Source organism: Bufo gargarizans, chromosome 7 (assembly GCF_014858855.1).
Source record: "Bufo gargarizans isolate SCDJY-AF-19 chromosome 7, ASM1485885v1, whole genome shotgun sequence".
Lineage (NCBI taxonomy): Eukaryota > Metazoa > Chordata > Amphibia > Anura > Bufonidae > Bufo > Bufo gargarizans.
Window position 1 is genome coordinate 52,217,288 of NC_058086.1, and position 18,966 is coordinate 52,236,253.

General features: G+C 52.5%; 1 protein-coding gene across 4 annotated transcripts; it reads right to left on the bottom strand.

Annotated features, from left to right (window-relative positions):
- Positions 1 to 6,216: 6,216 nt before the first annotated feature.
- Positions 6,217 to 14,486, bottom strand: LOC122943652 (nuclear autoantigenic sperm protein). 4 transcript variants are annotated; one of them, XM_044301556.1, is made up of 16 exons: positions 14,193 to 14,486; positions 12,680 to 12,730; positions 12,481 to 12,591; positions 10,983 to 11,063; positions 10,764 to 10,867; positions 8,871 to 9,694; positions 8,537 to 8,840; positions 8,271 to 8,314; positions 7,865 to 7,941; positions 7,604 to 7,677; positions 7,334 to 7,522; positions 7,087 to 7,253; positions 6,787 to 6,840; positions 6,630 to 6,716; positions 6,438 to 6,551; positions 6,217 to 6,359 (listed from the first exon to the last, which is right to left on the bottom strand). In XM_044301556.1, exons 1-16 carry the CDS (start codon positions 14,225 to 14,227, stop codon positions 6,309 to 6,311), a joined length of 2,367 nt encoding a protein of 788 aa, XP_044157491.1. In that variant the 5' UTR covers positions 14,228 to 14,486; the 3' UTR covers positions 6,217 to 6,308. The 4 variants fall into 4 exon arrangements, with proteins under 4 accessions (XP_044157491.1, XP_044157492.1, XP_044157489.1 ...); XM_044301557.1 differs by having other exon boundaries at positions 8,537 to 9,136; positions 9,332 to 9,694; positions 14,193 to 14,485; XM_044301554.1 differs by having other exon boundaries at positions 8,537 to 9,694; positions 14,193 to 14,485.
- Between the last annotated feature and the right edge of the window lie 4,480 nt (positions 14,487 to 18,966).

Sequence of the window (18,966 nt, forward strand, 5' to 3'; positions counted from 1 at the left end):
TTAAAGCCACATTTTTGTAAAAATGACTTGTGTGAACACAGTGGGGGTCATTATGATTCTCTAAATCTAAAACTGGTGGGGAAAACCCATTTTGCAAACCCCTGTAACTTTTTGAACCCCATCGTGTCTGAATTTAGGGCATGTAGCATTTCCCGGACGTCCTATCCAGCAGCACAATCGTTAATTTCTAACGATATTTGTTTTCCCTTAGTCCTAACAGCAGCACAGATGGGGTTAACTGCCCCCCGTGGACTGGTAGGACCGGCGGAATTTTTAATGAGCCCAAAGAATAACCAATAGAAGAACTCCAGCTCCCTTAAAGGGAGGGGTTCGCCCCCCAGCCCAGCGTGTCTATACCAAGAAAAGTACTTAGGGCGGGAAAATTTGTGTGCTGCTGTTAGGACTAAGGGAAAACAAATTATCGTTAGAAATTAACTATTCCCTTACGTCCTACCAGCAGCACAGATGGGGAGATAGCAAGAATCCCCTAGGGAAGGTCCTCATGCCCGGCAGAAGTAAGAACCGTCTGCCCAAAGGCCGAAAACTCTGCTACCTTAGCATCTATTTTATTATGAGAGATGAAGGTTGATTCAGAGCTCCAGGAAGCCGCCTTACAGATCAACTCTAGGGGGAGAAGACTTCTCTCCGCGACAGAGGTAGCTACGGCCCTAGTAGAATGGGCCCTCACAAACTCCGGAGGATCTAAGGATTGGGAGGTGAAAGCTTCCCTAATGGCTTTCTTAACCCAGTGACTAATAGTAGTTTTAGACGCCTTACGGCCTTTAGACTTACCGGCAAACAGGATGAAGAGGTTCTCATCTATCCTGAATTCTCTGGATCTATCCACATAGATCTGGAGGCATCTCGATATGTCCAGTGGACGTCGGACTGGAACATCAGAGGAGGCGGCGGAGAATAATACAGGTAGAGAAATTACCTGATTGATATTTTGAAAAGTTGGAACCTTAGATCTAAAAAAAAAAAAGGTAGAAATTTTAGAAGGACTCTGTCCTGTAAGAAAATGATTTATGGGTGTAAAGCGGAGAAAGCTTGCAGCTCCGAAATTCTTTTGGCTGAGGTTATAGCCAGAAGAAAGACCACTTTGAGTGTTAGAATTTAAAGCTTGCCTCCTCCAAAGGGGGGGGGGGGAGATGCTAACCCCTTGAGAACTACTGACAAGTCCCATTGGGGAACGGGTTTCAGTATCATAGGCTTCAATCTTTCTACTCCCTTAAGGAAGCGTTTGACAAGCGGATCCCGAGAATATGGCCTGTTGAGACAGGCCGAGATGGCAAAAACTTGAACCTTCAGGGGAGAGACCTCTATCCAACCCATCCTGGAGGAATTGTAAGATCGCAGAGAGGGGTGGATCTGCAGACGCCACCTGGTTGGAACTACACCATAAGGTGAAGATCCTCATGATCCGGGAGTAGGCCTTCTTGGTAGACTCTGCTGTGGAATGCGACAAAGTTCTCAGGACCGACTCAGAGAGCCCATCCACTCTGGGAAGTGACTGATCAACCTCCAGGCTGTCGGGTTGAATCTGTGCAGATCTGGGCAGAGATGCGTGTCCCACGACACCAGGGTCTGCTCCAGGGGGAGTTTCCAATATTGTCCCCGACTCATCTGAATGAGCTGGGTAAACCAGGCTCTCCTGGGCCAAAATGGTATGATAGCTATTACCAAGGCCTGATCCTGACGGATTTTCATCAATACCCTCGGAATAATGGAAAAGGGAGGGAAGATGTAAGCCAGCCTGAACCTCCACGGTATTGTCAGAGCATCTATCGCCAGGGGGTTGTCCTCCCTGTATAGGGAACAGAACCTCTGTACCTTGACGTTGAACCTGGTTGCGATAAGATCCACTTCTGGCATACCCCATCTGAGGACTAGCTGCTTGAAGATCTCCGGATGCAGGGACCACTCCATGGTCGGTAAGCCGCGACTTAGGCGATCCGCAATGATGTTGAGGCAGCCTCGGATATGAGTGGCAGCTAGATGGGATAGGTTCAGCTCTGCCCACCGCAGAATTACCCCAATTTCTGAAAGAAGGGGTAGGGATCTTGTGCCTCCCTGCTTGTTTATGTAAAGCACGGCAGTCATGTTGTCTGACTGGACTTTCACAGCTTTGCCCCGAATCTGAGGGGCGAAGTAAAGGAGGGCTAGCCGGATAGGACGCATCTCGCGGAGATTTGAGGAAAGATGCTGCTCCTGAGGAGACCAAGATCCCCGAACTGGAGATCCATCTAAATGAGCACCCCAGCCTACAAGGGACGCGTCCGTAGTCAATATGAGCCAAACTGGTTGGGTCATAGGCTTCCCTGCTGGTAGATGGAACCACCATCTGAGGGAATTCCAGGTTTGGTTGGCTAGGGAGCACAGGGAATCTAGCCCCGCCAGGCTGCTGTTCCATTTGTTTAAGACCTCCGACTGAAGAGGTCGGAGGTGCCATAAAGCCCAAGGGACTGCATCTGCAGCCGCTGACATGAGCCCCAACATTTTCATGAGAGTCCGTATGGAGACTCGTCGTGGTACGTAAAGGAACCTTGCCAGGTCCTGAATCCGCGCGCTCCTCTTTCTGGCGTCAACTGGAGGGACATCTCCAGAGAGTCTACTACGAATCCTAGATAATGGATAGAAGTTGAAGGGCTCACTTTCGACTTCTGCCAGTTGATGATCCAGCCTAAGCAGAGCAGAAAGGAAATTTCGACACGAAGATGATGGGAAAGTAAAGGGACCGAAGAGGCTAGAAGGAGCCAATCGTCCAGGTAAGGAACAATGGTCAGTCCCTGGAGTCTCAGAGCTGCTACCACCTTGGTGAAGATAAGGGGGGCAGATGAGATTCTGAAGGGGAGGGCGGCAAATTAATAGTGCCTGCGCACTCCTGAAATCTGGACCGCGATCCTGAGAAATTTCCGGGAGGAAGGATGGATCGGGATGTGGAGGTAAGCATCCTTGAGATCCAGAGTAGCCATCACGTCCTTAGGGCTGAGGAGGTGGCTGACTGACCTTATGGTTAACTTATGTATGCAGAGCTCACAGTATAGGGATTATTAGTAAAAAAAAAAAAAAAAAAACACGGTTTAGTGGGCTGACAGAAGCCCTTTAAGCAAAAGGAAAAAACAACATCAGCCGAAAGTGACGCCGCAGCTGGCAGCGCGTCACTTCCGGTCATGGTGGCGCCCATGCCACGCCGAAGTCTGAGCGAGCCGAGGCATCCAGGAGGGAAAAACTCAGTAAGTAGAGAAACACATCGCCCCAAGGTATCGCTAAACATAGCAGCTGAATGGGGGAATGAAAAGAATAAGCGCATGGAAAAAGCGCTTGATGTAAGGACAAAAAAAGAGAACAAAGGAAACATTTAGAGTAATGGTCTCCAACTCCCAGAGAGGGAGAGCTTCGCCAGTCCACCTGTCCATAGGACAGAAAAAAAAAAAAACATGCTGGGCTGGGGGGCGAACCCCTCCCTTTAAGGGAGCTGGAGTTCTTCTATTGGTTATTCTTTAGACTCATTAAAAATTCCGCCGGTCCTACCAGTCCACGCGGGGCAGTTAACCCCATCTGTGCTGCTGGTAGGACGTAAGGGAAGTGGTGATTCCTCCCCTGTGAAGCCGGTCAGGACAGGCGGAATTTTTGTTGATAGAAAATTACTGCCAGGTATCAATAATTAACTAATTAAACCCACCCCTATATAGGATTCCCCGCCCTGGCAGGAAGTGCTTTTTTTCTGTCCTGTGAGCTTAGGACAAGCTGGAGTCTCTTACATCTGCTTAAGTTACTGCCTTTTAAATACCTGCTGAGGTGCTCCTTGGGTCCAGGCCCCTGTTCGCGTAGATGCCATTCGGCATCTGGGATTTTTTCTAAGCTTCAGTGGCCGGCGCTCCTGCTGCGTACCATTAGTACGTCATCTGACAACTTCTGGTTGGACGAGCTGCGCTTGCGGACGCTGGTATTTCTAAAGGGGAAGCTCCAGAGCTTCTGAGTATGTAGGTTCGCTCCTGTCCTCGATGTCTGAGGACAGGGGCATCCGGTTTTCTCTGCCGACCGCTCCGGAGTTCTAATACTTCAGGTGGCCAGCACTCTTGTGGCGTCCCGGAAGTGCGTCATCTGCTGACTTCCGGTCGGGCGCGCAGCATTTTTCGCCGCTAGTTTTTTTCTTCACCTCCTGTCCTCTTTGCGTGTCTGAGGACATGAGGCAGGGGCCGACTATGTATTGTTTTTGACTTTGGTAGTTATAGGTTTCTAGAAGGCCGCCTCAGCTGAGCGAGGCCTTGCATTCTGACTCCACTTCCGGGTAGGAGGTTATCTCCGCCCTCTGGCTATTTAAGCCAGTCTGCCTAGCTGAGCTTGGCAGGAGTAAGGATTCTACTCCAGTCACATTCGGAGCTGCACTTCAGGTGGTCAGCTGAAATCCTGCTAGTGTGCTACACTTTGCATCAACATAACATCTCCAGGTCCGGAGATGGAAAATCCACGCAAAAACAGCGTGCTCTAATTGTGGCACTCCATTGCTGGATTCATATGAATTCCACCGTTGCCCTGGGTGTCGGCCTATGCCTCCCAGTATGGAGCCTACAGTCTGCAAGATGTTCTCCTGGATGAAGGAATTTATGGACACTTCCATTACGGAGATAAAGAATGCAGTCTCTGGTAAGAGACCTAGACAGGCCTCTCCTGGTCCTGTCTCTATGTCCGAAGAGGTAATTACGGTCGAGGATGTTTCCTCTTCTGAGGATGAGGGTTCGGCTTTTCTTTTTCTGGCCGAAAAGACTCAACGTCTACTACGCTCCATCAGGTCAAGGGACCAAGAGGTTAAGCAAGGGGAAGCTCCAGAGTCCACTTTCAGGGGGCCAAGGGCCTTTAAAGTGGATGAGTCTAAGGAAACTGATGAAGACAGAGTGGAAACACCCCAAAAAGGGTCCAGTTCTCACTAAGATTCTGATCTTTGGATACCACCTCTGAGTCAATATGGCGATATTGAAACTTTCTAAGAAGACCCTTGTGCCATCCGATGATGGCAGTAATCTCCAGGACCCCCTGGACAGACGAGCAGAAGGCACCCTTAGGTGCAATTCTGCTGCTGCAGCATCAATTTCCATCGCTTCAAGCAAGGTAGAGAATTTTATACACGCACGTGTCTATCGGATTCAATCCGATTGAGAATCAGGGTGGCCAGAAATGATGTCCTGGACCAATTCAAGACCCTCCTCCTTAATGTCGATTTCATATATGCTGCACCCCAAAATCTTAAATTAGCAGTCAAGACTATGGCTCTTTATTCATGCCAGTAGACTCCCTCTTTGGCTCAGACCGTGGGTGGCAGACACCACAAAGTTTAATCTGTGAGGTCTCCTGTATGAGCCGGAAGATTTGAGTCAGAGCTTTATCGCTTGATGGAGAGCTTGGCTGACAAGGGGAGGTCCCTTCCACAGACCTTTCGAGGCCGAGAGAGCTAGAGGAGGGGGATATCAGAGCTCGTCCAGATCCCAGAGACGGCCTGAAAACCGCAGATGCGGTAGAGGTCGCGGTAAGGACCGCAAGGCTGACCTATGACTGCCTTCTACAAGTCACCCTCCCCACCCCCTCCAGTTCTGCTGCATGTCGCACTATCCACCAATCCTACTCCAGTCAGAGCAGGTTTAAGTTTTTTCAGGAATTTTTGGCTTCACGAAATTCCAGATCCCTGGGTTTTGGATGTAGTGACATCCAGTTACAAAATAGTTTATTCCCCCCACCGGAGAAGTTTATCCTGACAAAACCCCTTGCCCACGACAAGGAGCTAGTCTTGGAAGAGACTGTTCTCCAGTACGTCCAAAAGAGCTCTAGAGGAGGTCCCCCTCGCGAACAGGGTCGAGGGGTCTTTGCCGTTTTCTCTTGTCCCAAAGCAGTCAGGTGAGTGGCAGATGATTATCTACCTACGCCATCCAAATTGCTTTATCAAGCAAAAGCGCTTCCGGATGGAGACCATACGCTCAGTGATCAATATTCTGAATCCCAGAGACCTTATGGTCACCATAGATCTGAAAGATGCGTACCTTTATGTTCCCATCCAGTACACAAGAAGTATCTGAGAGTTGCTGTATCCATAAAAGGTGTGGTGAAGCACTAGCAGTTTGCTATGCTGCCTTTTTGGCAACTCTTCTTCTCCTCCCTCCCCCCCCCCCCCATGTTACCCCAGGAGCTTCACATGCAGTGATAAAAGTTACTACAAAAAAATGGTTTTTATTCCATTCTTTATTTCGCTTTACAAAAAGATGCTCAAAATCAAAAGTGGAAAAATATGTACAGAGTCTGTGGTGAGGTAGTCATCATGCAGTGCTCTCCACTGCGGCTGTCTCCATGGGAGTCTCGTTCTCTGCCTGCGGGTGGAAGATAGAGGCCTGTTATGATACAACACTAGTGTACCAGGGGTATGGATGTCACAGCGCAGCACCCACCTCGGCCTTCTCATTTGTGGGCACCACAGCGTCACCGCTCCCAGACCCATTCTCAACAGGCTCTTGCTTGGGCTTCTTGGCGTCTTTCAGGGGACTTTCCTCCTCCGGTTTCCTCTGGAGGATACGAGTCATTAATATGAGCCGCTTCCAATACCCCCTTAGTCACCTGCACTATAGGTGTAAATTACATACATTTACCTTCTTCCGTACTAGATGAGAGATGTCAGACACACAGTTGGTTACTGGTACAGTGCAGTCCCCGCTCTTCTCTGCTGCAGCCTGTAGATACAGAGGCTCAGTCACCAGTGCAGGGGCTGAGAGACTTACAGATTATGTAGGCATTACTTACAGCTGATGTAGATGTGCCGCCATTCTCTTTTGGAAATCCAGAGGAAGTTTCACCCTGATAGGAAATCAATGTATTAAACAGATGCAGTGGGAGTGATCACTGAATGTGCTGGAGGTCAGTGCATGCTTTGGGGCCCACATTCCAGGATTCAAGTCACCAGACACTGAACAAGCAGGTTAAGTTCAGTGGTCGCAGCTCAGATTTCATACTGGATCTGATCTACACTTAGCTTTCAGACATATTGATGCTGTTCCACTGCCGCAGCCTCGTCACTAGCTCGGATGCAGTGAGGTTACTAACCAGGGTCTCTTTTAGTGCCTTGTCTGTGTCTTCTGCAGTTTTCTGTGCTTCTTTGGAGTCTTCAATCTTCTCCTTGATATCAGGCAGCAGACCCTTCAGTTCATCCATTTCCTTCTGGGTCTCTTCCTTGGACTCCTCTGAAGCCTTCTCCTGTTCTGTGAGGACAGCTGTGGAGTAAGATGAACATTGTTCAGACCATCCCCATTATCTACTGGGTCTGAACAGGTCAGCTACACAATGCACTTACCTAGTCTCTTCTCTATCGTATCTATAGACTGTGTGAAGTGAGAGATGGCATCCTCATGTTTGCAGCTATACTGATAGGCCAGGCCCAGCTGGTAGTGTGTCTCCGCCAGCAGCCGGTCATGCTCTTCTAGATGCTCCTTCTGGATGGTCAGACATGCCAGGAAGTCTTCCACTGCCTGGGTGTAGTTCTCTGGAGGACGGAACACATCAGGAGTTAATACATCATGAAGGATCCCATCACCTGCAGAGAGGAGGCTCCAGGGAGACTCACCGGACTCTATGCTGACTTCTCCCAGCTTCAGATGAGCCTGAGCTGCCTTCAGCTGAGAGGCCTTGTCCGGGTGCCTGTGGAGGAGATAGTTAGGCTATAGGGTGATCTGGATATATGTCTTTACAATGCACATCTTAGATCCCTGAAGCAAGTTGCCCGAGAGATGCAAGTAGAGCCCAAAACTGCACAGAGCCCATCTATAGATTACAAGTGCCATCTGTCAGTGCCGAGCTCCTTGTGTCAGGTTATTGTGGCGTTTACCTCTTAAATATGATCTTTGACAGGTCCAGCATCTCCCAGGCCAGCTGCAGGTTGCCGACTTCTTCCTCCTCATTTTCCTGAAATAAGCTCAGTGTTATAATCTACAAAACCAGAAGCTAAAAGCCTCCACAGCAATGATTAGCATACACAGCTCCAACGCAGACTGATGCATCTCGGGTTTGCCAGTAAGACAGCAGTGCTACAAGTGTATGGGCACACGGTGGATATCCTGCCCTGTCCACAGCAGACCAGTGGCAGGAAGGTGAAAGGAGTCAACTTTTCTGCAGTGGGTTTAACCCTTTGCAGTGTAGAGGGTATTCAATTACTGCAGATTTTTCCATATGGATGCTTCCAAGTCTATTCTGAACCATTAAAGCAATAGACACAAGCATCAGCCAGCACTCACCTTCTCTTCTGCCTCTTCATTCTCATCAGATTCTGATCCTTCCTCTACAGGAAAAACAAAACACAAGCAAATGTCAGAATGAGCAGCAAGGAGCAGAGTGAAGAGTCATGCATGCCATGTGTGGCCAGAACCATCGTGCCACCACCACCAGATTGGTAACGACTGGTATCTCAGACTCAGGTGCAGGAACGTTCCAGACCTTCGCTGCCAGGTCACCAGACAGGTGCATTCAGGGAACAGGAATCCACCCAAAGCTACTTCCTCACCTCCGTTTCCTTCTTCCCCTTCCATTGGCTCTGCCTCATCACCTTCAGTTTTGTCTTCCTTTTCTGCAGGGGTTTCCTCAGGTTTGGCAGTAGCTTCAGAGTCCTCTGTTCCTGCAGGCTTCTCCTCAGGTCCTTGTGTAGAGTCAGCCTCCCCCTCATTGGTTTTGTTCTTCTCTGCAGCTTCAGTCTTTCCCTTTTTACCTACGGCTTCAGCCTCACACTTGCCCTCCTTTTCACCTGCAGCATCAGTCTTGCTCTCCTTTTCACTTACAGCCTCAGTCTTGCTCTCCTTTTCACTTACAGCCTCAGTCTTGCTCTCCTTTTCACTTACAGCCTCAGTCTTGCTCTCCTCACCCGCAGCTTCAGTTTTGCTCTCCTTTTCACCAGCAGCTTCAATCTTGCTCTCCTTTTCACCAGCAGCTTTAGTCTTGCTCTTCTTTTCACCAGCAGCTTCAATCTTGCTCTCCTTTTCACCAGCAGCTTCAATCTTGCTCTCCTTTTCACCAGCAGCTTCAATCTTGCTCTCCTTTTCACCAGCAGCTTCAATCTTGCTCTCCTTTTCACCAGCAGCTTCAATCTTGCTCTCCTTTTCACCAGCAGCTTTAGTCCCCTTCTCTTCACCTGCAGCCTCAGTCTTGTTCTCCTCACCGTCAATCTTGCTCTCCTTTTCACCCGCAGCTTTAGTCCCCTTCTCTGCAGCTTCAGTCTTGCTCTCCTCACCGTCAATCTTGCTCTTTTCACCCACGGCTTTAGTCCCCTTCTCTTCACCTGCAGCCTCAGTCTTGTTCTCCTCACCGTCAATCTTGCTCTCCTTTTCACCTGCAGCTTTAGTCCCCTTCTCTGCAGCTTCAGTCTTGCTCTCCTCACTGTCAATCTTGCTCTTTTCACCTGCAGCTTCAGTCTTGCTTGCCTTTTCACCTGCAGCTTCAGACGAGGACTCTGGTTTGCCTTCTGCTCCAGTGGCTTTTTTCACTTCTGCAGATTCTCCTTCAGCCTCATCTTTCACCTCTGCAGCGTCAGAGGATTTCTCACACTCCATCTCTTCTGCCTTCTCTTCCTCAGCCTTTGCCTCTTTGGAGTCCCCATTCTCATTAGCCTTCTCATCCTTTTCGGCCATGGCGTCATATACCTGCTCTCTTAACTCATCCCTTTCTTTCTCTAGAGGTTTGAGAAAAATCCTTCCATTTTAGTGACAGCCATGAGAGCATGAGACATTAACAGGTGACTGAGACATTTGAGTTCTGATCACATTGCATGCGTTTTACTACACTCTGCTGAGGACTGAGGGAAGTGCTGCAACAACTAGCGGCTCCGTCACTATGCAGCGACATTAATATTCAGTCTGGGTGTTAACAGCTGAACCCCCAACACACCAGAGCCGACACTTGGTGGTCCTGCAGTGATAACACGCTGTTCATACATTAATCACTGGTCAGTAACCCTAGCATGTACAACACCAGACCACTGCAATCTCATGGATGAAACTAGTCACTGCAAAAGCCACCCGAGGATCAGCACTGGAGTGCGCAGTGGTTTTCCTGCCATCAAGTTTGCATCAACTCCCAGATAAACCCTTTACAACCAGTAAGCACTGGCCAACCACACAGGACTGGCAGAAGATGCTTAAAGGGTATTCTCATCTCTAACATGTAGGGCACATGCACAGGTAGCATCATGGGTAGTAGTCCATGATGTGATCCCCACTGACTACTTAATGGATGAGGGGCAGAGTTGTGGATAAGCCATAAATACTGGAGATGAAACCCCCACTAGGCAGTCAGCCATTGACATGCAAGTTTCTGGCTGGAGCTGTGCATGACAAGCCCCAAGACACCTTTGTAGAAGTCTTTCCTACAGACTCTGGAGATATCACAGCCCGGGGGGCTTTGCAGTGGTGACCACTGACAGTGCCAGTCATAAGTGACATATTGATGACAGTAAAGACCCAGGACTCAAAGGGTTACAGCCATATGTAGCAGAAACGCTGCACAGCATTGTCTGTAGCATGACGGTAGCAGAGTGGATGAAGACACAAGTCTGCGCCTGCTGCAGAACACCTGCAATAAGATCCAAACGTAAAGATCTTAAGTCCACACTGCAGGTTACGTCTCAAACGTCTCTTTTGCAATGCAGAGCAAAATCTGCAGCAAATAAGCACCGATCCCCGCAGCATTTACACTACATGTGGCGTGACCCCCAAGTAGAGAGATCTGGGGGCCACACATACCATTGAGGTTGGAGGCACTGGGGATATTGGGGTCCTTATCAGCCTCTTCATCTTCCTCTTCTGGTACTCCCTCCAGAGCGTTACCCAGGACATTGTTCTCCATTCTGTGAAGCAAAAGTACAAAGGGGTCAGCGCAAAAAAAAAAAAAAAAAAAAAAAAAGCCAGGGGGGCTGCCCCCACCAAGCAGACCAATAGATTCTGCAGGGGATGGCTTCTTACCGTGCTAGCTCCAGGAGAGCCATCCCATAGTAGTAGAAGGCATCTGCACACTGGTCGGCCGTCTCCCCGTATTTCTTCCCCCTGTAAGAATAGAAGGGGACATTAGGCAACATACCTGAAGGGGTAGGTCCTGACCGTCTGCCTAACATGCATGGAGGGGGGTGAGGTCAGGGGAAGCCTAAGGAACTTCTGGGAAGTAGAGGAAGTTTTGCCTTTTATTTTACATCTGATTAGAGATAATCCGCCTCTGGAAGAAGGTGGCGCTCGTATCCTGGGTGCACCCCCCACAGCCAAGTAGATGTGGATCAGCACTTAACCCTTAGAATACCAGGTTCTCATTTTAGTGTTTTAAACCCCCCCCCCCCCTATTGAGGCAAAACTAACCCATGCCCTTATTCCTCTAGTTGCACTGACCCAATACCCCACATGTACAGGTTTATGTCTTAGTAGTTTAAAAATAAATGTAAGCTTTGAAAATGAATTACATCACCATATTCTGACCCCATAACTATAGTTCTGAGCTGGGGGGGGCTCATTTTTCATGGGACAATTTGTAGTTTATTAATACCATTTTGGAGTGTGGGGCTTTGATCATATTTTTTTTACTTATTTGGGTAAGTAGCAATGAAAATGGCAAATTGGCCATTTTGATCCTTTTCATCCGTTACCCCATTCCCTGTATTGGAAATTTATATATTTTAATAGTATGGGCGTTTTTTGTCGTGGTGATACCTATGATTTAAATTTTTTATTTAGGCATTTATTTTTTTATTACACAGAATGGGGGCAATTTAAACTTATTTTATATATGCATCACTGATTTTGAAGCTCATGAACTTACAAAAAGCAATTTTTTTTATTTAAAACAATAGTGTATTTAAACTGGACTTGAGAACTGCTCATATCTTATATTGGCCCATCGCTCCAGCACTGGTAATGAGAGGGTTAAATGCTAAGAAATCTTCACTTTGCCATAAACATGCGCTTTGGATGCTACATCTGAAGTTTGCACATTTGTTGACAAGGGTTAGAGACTACGCCCCCAGCCAAGTACAGCAGGCAGGGCTCAGGAGGGAAGGAGCACCGTCTGGACCAGGATATTTGTTACTGGCGTAATCGTTTATACAACCGTCACTGAGCCTAGTCTACAGGACGGGCCGTTACAGACCCCACAACTTAGAGCGCATTTGATTTTTCCTTCTAATAAAGCAGCGAATAGGGGATGTGACCCTGCGACACCCTGAATGCTGGTACATTACACCCAGTCAGCTTCTGACAGGGCCTTCCATCATCACCACACCTGATGTTAGTGTTGAGTACCAATGGCTAGACAGTGCCCCTGACTTAGATGCGGCAGTCACTATTGCTAGTGGCATCTAAACCATTAAACTGGCAGGAGCAGCTCCCCTCAGGTCCTAGCAGCCATTAACACCATGCATTTACACATGCGAATGGCTGATAGCGGAGCAGTAGCGCACTAACACCCCCCTCCACTCACAGAAGACTGCTGGCTTCCTGGAAGGCGTTGACGGCAGAGCGGACATCCTTCATGACCAGGTCCCGGCTACCCACAGCCATCAGCCTCTTGGCTTCTGCATCCACGTCAATCCTGTAAAGGAGGAGAGGGTCATTCTCCGCACATGGCGGACACAGAGGTCCTGCACTGATGGACAGATGGGGGGGGGGGGGGTCCTTACCCATCATCAACTTGTTCTGCAGACGTTGAAGGAGCAGGAACTTCTTCCATCCTGTGTGAGATAAGGAGAAATGCCACATTGTATTTAATGCACTTCTATAGCGCCACTATATTCTGCAGCGCTTTAGACATGTATACTGATCGGGACCTTAGATTGTGAGCCCATTGGGGACAGTTGGGCGCTAATGTCTGTAAAGTGCTGTGGAATATAGTAGCGCTATATAAGTGCATACATTTCAGCCCAAGATGTCTCCTACCACATGACCCAAACCAGCGAGTGTCCGCAACAATGTGAGCTCTGCTACATCACAGGGATCAGACAGAGCCCCTTCACAGCTACTCAGCCCTGACAACCCTTTGTCAGGCTACAATCTGTAGTAGTCAGGTCACGTTCCATCTGATTCCTGGGGGGGGGGTCCATCCAGTGATGTCACCGATCTGCATCTACCACCCCCAAAAAAACTAAGCACTAGTCACAGATTACGTCACCCAGAGAAGGGAGGCCGGGAACAAACCCTGTCCTCAGCCACACTTCACTGCTGCAGGTCTGTTACAATTGTATGGGGTCTAACAATGCTCTGCATCATACAGCCCTGTTTGTTACAGTGTATCAGTCCAGAGCCCAGGAGGTTTACACTGAAGACAACTAACAAACCTTCTGCTGTGAGTAGCGAGGTGATAACCGCAATTGGATCGCTAACTTCACATCAGACTCTGCTGCATGTGTGAACAGAGGCCAAAGACTGCAGCGGTGCACGCTACATACAACATGCAGACCCATGTCACCGTCTACATGTATGTAGCATGACCAGTGCATGGCAACCTGCAGGGCCGTGTCACCATCTACATGCCAAGCACCGGTCACGCTACATACAACATGCAGACCCATGTCACCGTCTACATGTATGTAGCATGACCAGTGCATGGCAAAGTGCAGGGCCGTGTCACCATCTACATGCCAAGCACCGGTCACGCTACATACAACATGCAGACAGTCCTGCTGTGGCCCAGTACACCAGGAAGTGACCAGCACTGGCACAAAGACACACTGGACCTGCCAGAGCAATGGCGGCCCTCAGAAACCCTGCACATGGACCAGACACCCCCCAGAACTAGAGCCGGGAGCGGCTCCCATCAGGGGCCACAGGAGGTGCGAGGTCCAGACACAGGCAGGGGCCCTGCAGGCGATGCTGCCAGACGCCCCCTGACGCCGGCTCCGCAGACATTTGGCGCCAACCCTGCGCTGTCACCTGGTCACACAAAGGCAGCGCGCCGAGGGCCCAGCAGCCAATCAGCAGGCGAGCTGACGGCGGGCCCGTCTGCGTCAGCCAATAGGAAGCCGAGCAATCGACTCTTTGCCAGGACAGATCCCGGCTTCGCGCCCTCACTGTGTGGCCCGTACGGAGCCGGCCGGGGAGAGCCACACAGTCCGCCCGGTGACGGAGCGGGAGTCCGCCCGAGCAGCGGCAGACCCGGGCTCCACGTGACAGCTGTCACCCGCAGACCGCACTTACTTCTCTTCCGGCAGCGCCGTTGCTTCGTCGGTCATGGTGCCGCTATTCACTGACTGGAGGGCCGCCTGCTGAGAGTGAGGGGAGAAGATGGCAGATCGTATCCCCCGCGCCGGGAGCCGCTCTTATACCGCCCGCTCCTTAGCCACGCCCCGCCCTCACAGAGCACGCCCCTCGGCTTCCGATGACCTCTAACCTCTGATCTGTTTCCCGCGCTAATGGCGGCCTATTGTCTGCAGGTCACGTGACGCGGGCCGCGTGCCACCGGAGCTGGAGGTGCGGATCAGTGTGTCGTGACACTGACAGACTGTAGGGGAGCGCGGCGGAAACGGCCTAGAGCCGGGGCGCAGCCAATCACAGCGCCGCTAATGAAGGGAGGCTGCGCGGTGATTGGTTGCTATGGGCAACAGCGAGATGGTCTCCGAAATTCCTCAATATGTTTAAAGGGAACCTGTCACCGGGGATTTTGGGTATAGAGCTGAGGACATGGGTTGCTAGATGTCCGCTAGCACATCCGCAATATCCAGTCCTCATAGCTCTGTGTGCTTTTATTTTGTATAAAAACCGATTTGATACATATGCAAATTAACCGGAGATGAGTCAGAGCTTGAAAATATGACTCTTCTCTGGTCACACAAGTAAGATATGACTCTTTTATGTTAATTTGCATATGTATTAAATCGGTTTTATTGCACAATAAAAGCACACAGAGCTATGGGGACTGGGTATTGCGGATGTGCTAGCGGCCATCTAGCAACCTATGTCCTCAGCTCTATACCCAAAATCCCGGTGACAGGTTCCCTTTAAGATCTCTGCTTGCAGTCAGAGAGAGGGACCAGTCTTGTTTACATCTAGAGGGCGGAGACCGGTCCTGGGCGGATGCACCTCACAGCTGAGGATTTGTCACAGTGTATCCACACGTCTCTGAACATGGACCCTCAGAAGGTCCCGGCTTTATCATTTCTGGAGATTTCTCGCCGTCCGCGCGGTTTGGGCGATGACCTCGGGGTCATTTGTGGCAGAGGATGTGCCTACCCCCACACCGCGCCCGACAGCGGCCCGCACTCTCCTGCACCGGCCCTGCACTTGCCGTGTACCAGTGCCCGACACTGGCCCTGCATTCCCCGACATTGGCCCCTCAGTACCCGACACTGGCCCCGCACTCCCCCACACCGCGCCCGACAGCGGCCCGGACTCTCCTGCACTTAACGCGTACCAGTACCCGACACTGGCCCTGCACTCCTCTGCACTGGCCCCTCAGTGCCCGACACTGGGCCTGCACTCCCGACATTGGCCCCTCAGTACCCGACACTGGGCCCGCACTCTCCGACATTGGCCCCTCAGTGCCCGACACTGAGCCCGCACTCCCGACATTGGCCCCTCAGTACCCGACACTGGCCCCGCACTCCCAACATTGGCCCCTCAGTACCCGACACTGGGCCCGCACTCCTCTGCACCGGCCCCTCACTCCCCGACACTGGCCCCTCACTCCCCGACACTGGCCCCGCACTCCCCGACATTGGCCCCTCAGTGCCCGACACTGGCTCTGCACTCCTCTGCACCGGCCCCTCACTCCCCGACACTGGCCCCGCACTTCCCGACATTGGCCCCTCAGTGCCCGACACTGGCCCTGCACTCCTCTGCACCGGCCCCTCACTCCCCGACATTGGCCCCTCAGTACCCGACACTGGCCCCGCACTCCCCGAAATTGGCCCCTCACTCCTCTGCACCGGCCCCTCACTCGCCGACACTGGCCCCGCACTTCCCTACATTGGCCCCTCACTCCCCTACACTGGCCCCTCACTCCCCTACACTGGCCCGAACTCTTCTGCACTGGCCTCACACTCCCCCTACACTGCCTCTGCACCAGCCCCTTTACTTCCCGACACTGGCCCTGCACTCCTCTATATCGGCCCCTCCCTCCCTGACACTGGCCCCGCACCTGCTTCACACTCCCCGACACTGGCCCCACATCGGCTTCACACTCCCCGACACTGGCCCCGCATCGGCCCCTCACTCCCCGACACTGACCCCGCACTCCTCTGCATCGGCCCCTCTCTCCCCGACACTGGCCCCTCACTCCTCTGCATCTGCCCCTCACTCCCCGACACTGGCCCTGCACTCCTCTATATCAGCCCCTCACTCCCCGACACTGGCCCTGCACTCCTCTATATCGGCCCCTCACTTCCCGACACTGGCCCCTCACTCCTCTGCATTGGCCCCTCTCTCCCCGACACTGGCCCCTCACTCCTCTGCATCTGCCCCTCACTCCCCGACACTGGCCCTGCATCCTCCTCTATATCAGCCCCTCACTCCCGACACTGGCCCTGCACTCCTCTATATCGGCCCCTCACTTCCCGACACTGGCCCCTCACTCCTCTGCATTGGCCCCTCTCTCCCCGACACTGGCCCTGCACTCCTCTGCACCAGCTTCACACTCCCCGACACCGGCCCCGCACTCCACTGCATCGGCCCCTCTCTCCCCGACACTGGCCCCGCACTCCTCTGCATCGGCCCCTCACTCCCCGACACTGGCCCTGCACTCCTCTGCACCAGCTTCACACTCCCCGACACCGGCCCCGCACTCCTCTGCATCGGCCCCTCTCTCCCCCCGACACTGGCCCCACACTCCTCTGCATCGGCCCCTCACTCCCCGACACCGGCCCCACACTCCTCTGCATGGGCCCCTCACTCCCCGACACTGGCCCTGCACTCCTCTATATCGGCCCCTCACTCCCCGACACTGGCCCCGCACCGGCTTCACACTCCTCGACACTGGCCCTGCACTCCTCTGCATCGCTCCCTCACTCCCTGACACTGGCTCTGCACTCCTCTGCACCATCTTCACACTCCCCGACACCGGCCCCTCTCCCCGACACTGGCCCCGCACTCCTCTGCATCGCTCCCTCACTCCCCGACACTGGCTCTGCACCAGCTTCACACTCCCCGACACCGGCCCCTCTCTCCTCGACACCGGCACCGCACTCCTCTGCACCAGCTTCACACTCCCCAACACCGGCCCCGCACTCCTCTGCATCGGCCCCTCTCTCCCCGACTCTGGCCCTGCACTCCTCTGCATCGGCCCCTCACTCCTCATCACTGGCCCCGCACCTGCTTCACACTCCCCGACACTGGCTCTGCACTCCTCTGCTTCGGCCCTTCTCTCCCTGACACTGGCCCCGCACTCCTCTGCATCGGCCCCTCACTCCTCATCACTGGCCCCGCACCTGCTTCACACTCCCCAACACTGGCTCTGCACTCCCCTGCTTCGGCCCCTCTCTCCCTGACACTGGCCCCGCACCTGCTTCACACTCCCCGACACTGGCTCTGCACTCCTCTGCATCGGCCCCTCTCTCCCTGACACTGGCCCCGCACTCCTCAACACTGGCCCCGCACCTGCTTCACACTCCCCGACACTGGCCCCGCACCGGCTTCACACTCCCCAACACTGGCCCCGCACTCCTCTGCATCAGCCCCTCTCTCCCCGACACTGGCCCTGCACTCCTCTGCATCGGCCCCTCTCTCCCCGACACTGGCCCCTCTCCCCGACACCGGCCCCGCACTCTTCTGCATCGGCCCCTCTCTCCCCGACACCGGCCCCTCACTCCTCTGCATCGGTCCCTCTCTCCCCGACACCGGGCCCGCACTCCTCTGCATCGGCCCCTCTCTCCCCGACACCGGCCCCGCACTCCCCCACTCGGTGACCGTATGAGGAACCACGTGCATTAAGACAGCTTTTATGGCGAGTATAGATGAAGCGCACGCACCTACCTCTAGAACGAGCCCGCAGAGTGAAGAAGAGCGGACCCCTCATTTATTTCTATGGGACTGCTGAAAATAGCTGAGTGGCGCATGAATGGGAAGTGACAGCGCAAGCGCGCCCACTGCTCCCTTCACTTCTATGGGTCTGATGGAAAGAGCCGCTGCTCTGCTATTTTCGGCACTCCCATAGGAATGAATGAGGGGTCGCTCTCCTTCACTTTGCGGGCTCCGTTCTAGGAGTGGGTGCGGACCACCTGCACCTCTCAGACAATGGTGGCGAATCCTAGTGATATGCCCCCAATGCATGCAATAATAAAACCCCTTTAACCGATCAATGACTGCGCAGTCAGGACTCGCACAGCGGTGGATTTTTTACTGCATTTCGTCCTCAGGACCTGCAAGTCACATGACCCGACCAATCCGCACTGAAGATCTGCGCAGATAATAGACAAGGAGCGTATTCCAGAGTCCGCACTGCGGATCCGTTCCACGTAGCTGGCTCAGAATTGCGCTGCACATAAACCTGTGATGTGTGCTGGTTACATTGTGGGTGCAGGTAGACGGCTGCGCGACGCTCTACCCTGGGGCTGCTTGTGCATGTTGTGTCCGTGCTGCGTGGCGGCCGTTGTGTGAGATCCTGCCCGTACTGAGTTGTACACTTCACACGTGATAATAGCGGCCGATGCAGGTTTATAAATGTCGCCATCGATTGTACTGCCATTCCGTCTATAATCTGGCGTTGCTCTGTGAGGCCTGCGGTGATTCTACGCGCCCTGGGAGATGCATTGCGATATTACGTGTGTGCACTGCTGGATTTTTTGCGGTTCTCTTCCCCCCAACATAACTGATACCGCTGGGACGTGCTGCGATCTCTTATGATGTGCAGCCCCCTCCCCCGCCATGTGCCGCCCTATGGTGCAGTGTATGGGGGAGGACTTTATTGGCGCCACAGTCACTCTGTCCAGTGATCAGCGCAGCGATGTCTGGCACATAAACCGCTACATTTCGTGTCTCA

What these genes read in the sequence shown, in the direction of transcription:
- LOC122943652 (XM_044301554.1), bottom strand. Translation starts at nt 14,227, where the DNA reads ATGACCGACGAAGCAACGGCGCTGCCGGAAGAGAA. An exon ending in ACGGCGCTGCCGGAAGAGAA is followed by an intron (nt 12,731 to 14,192) that starts GTAAGTGCGGTC and finishes TATCTCACACAG; the next exon opens with GATGGAAGAAGTTCCTGCTC. An exon ending in ATGAAGAGGCAGAAGAGAAG is followed by an intron (nt 7,942 to 8,270) that starts GTGAGTGCTGGC and finishes AGCTTATTTCAG; the next exon opens with GAAAATGAGGAGGAAGAAGT.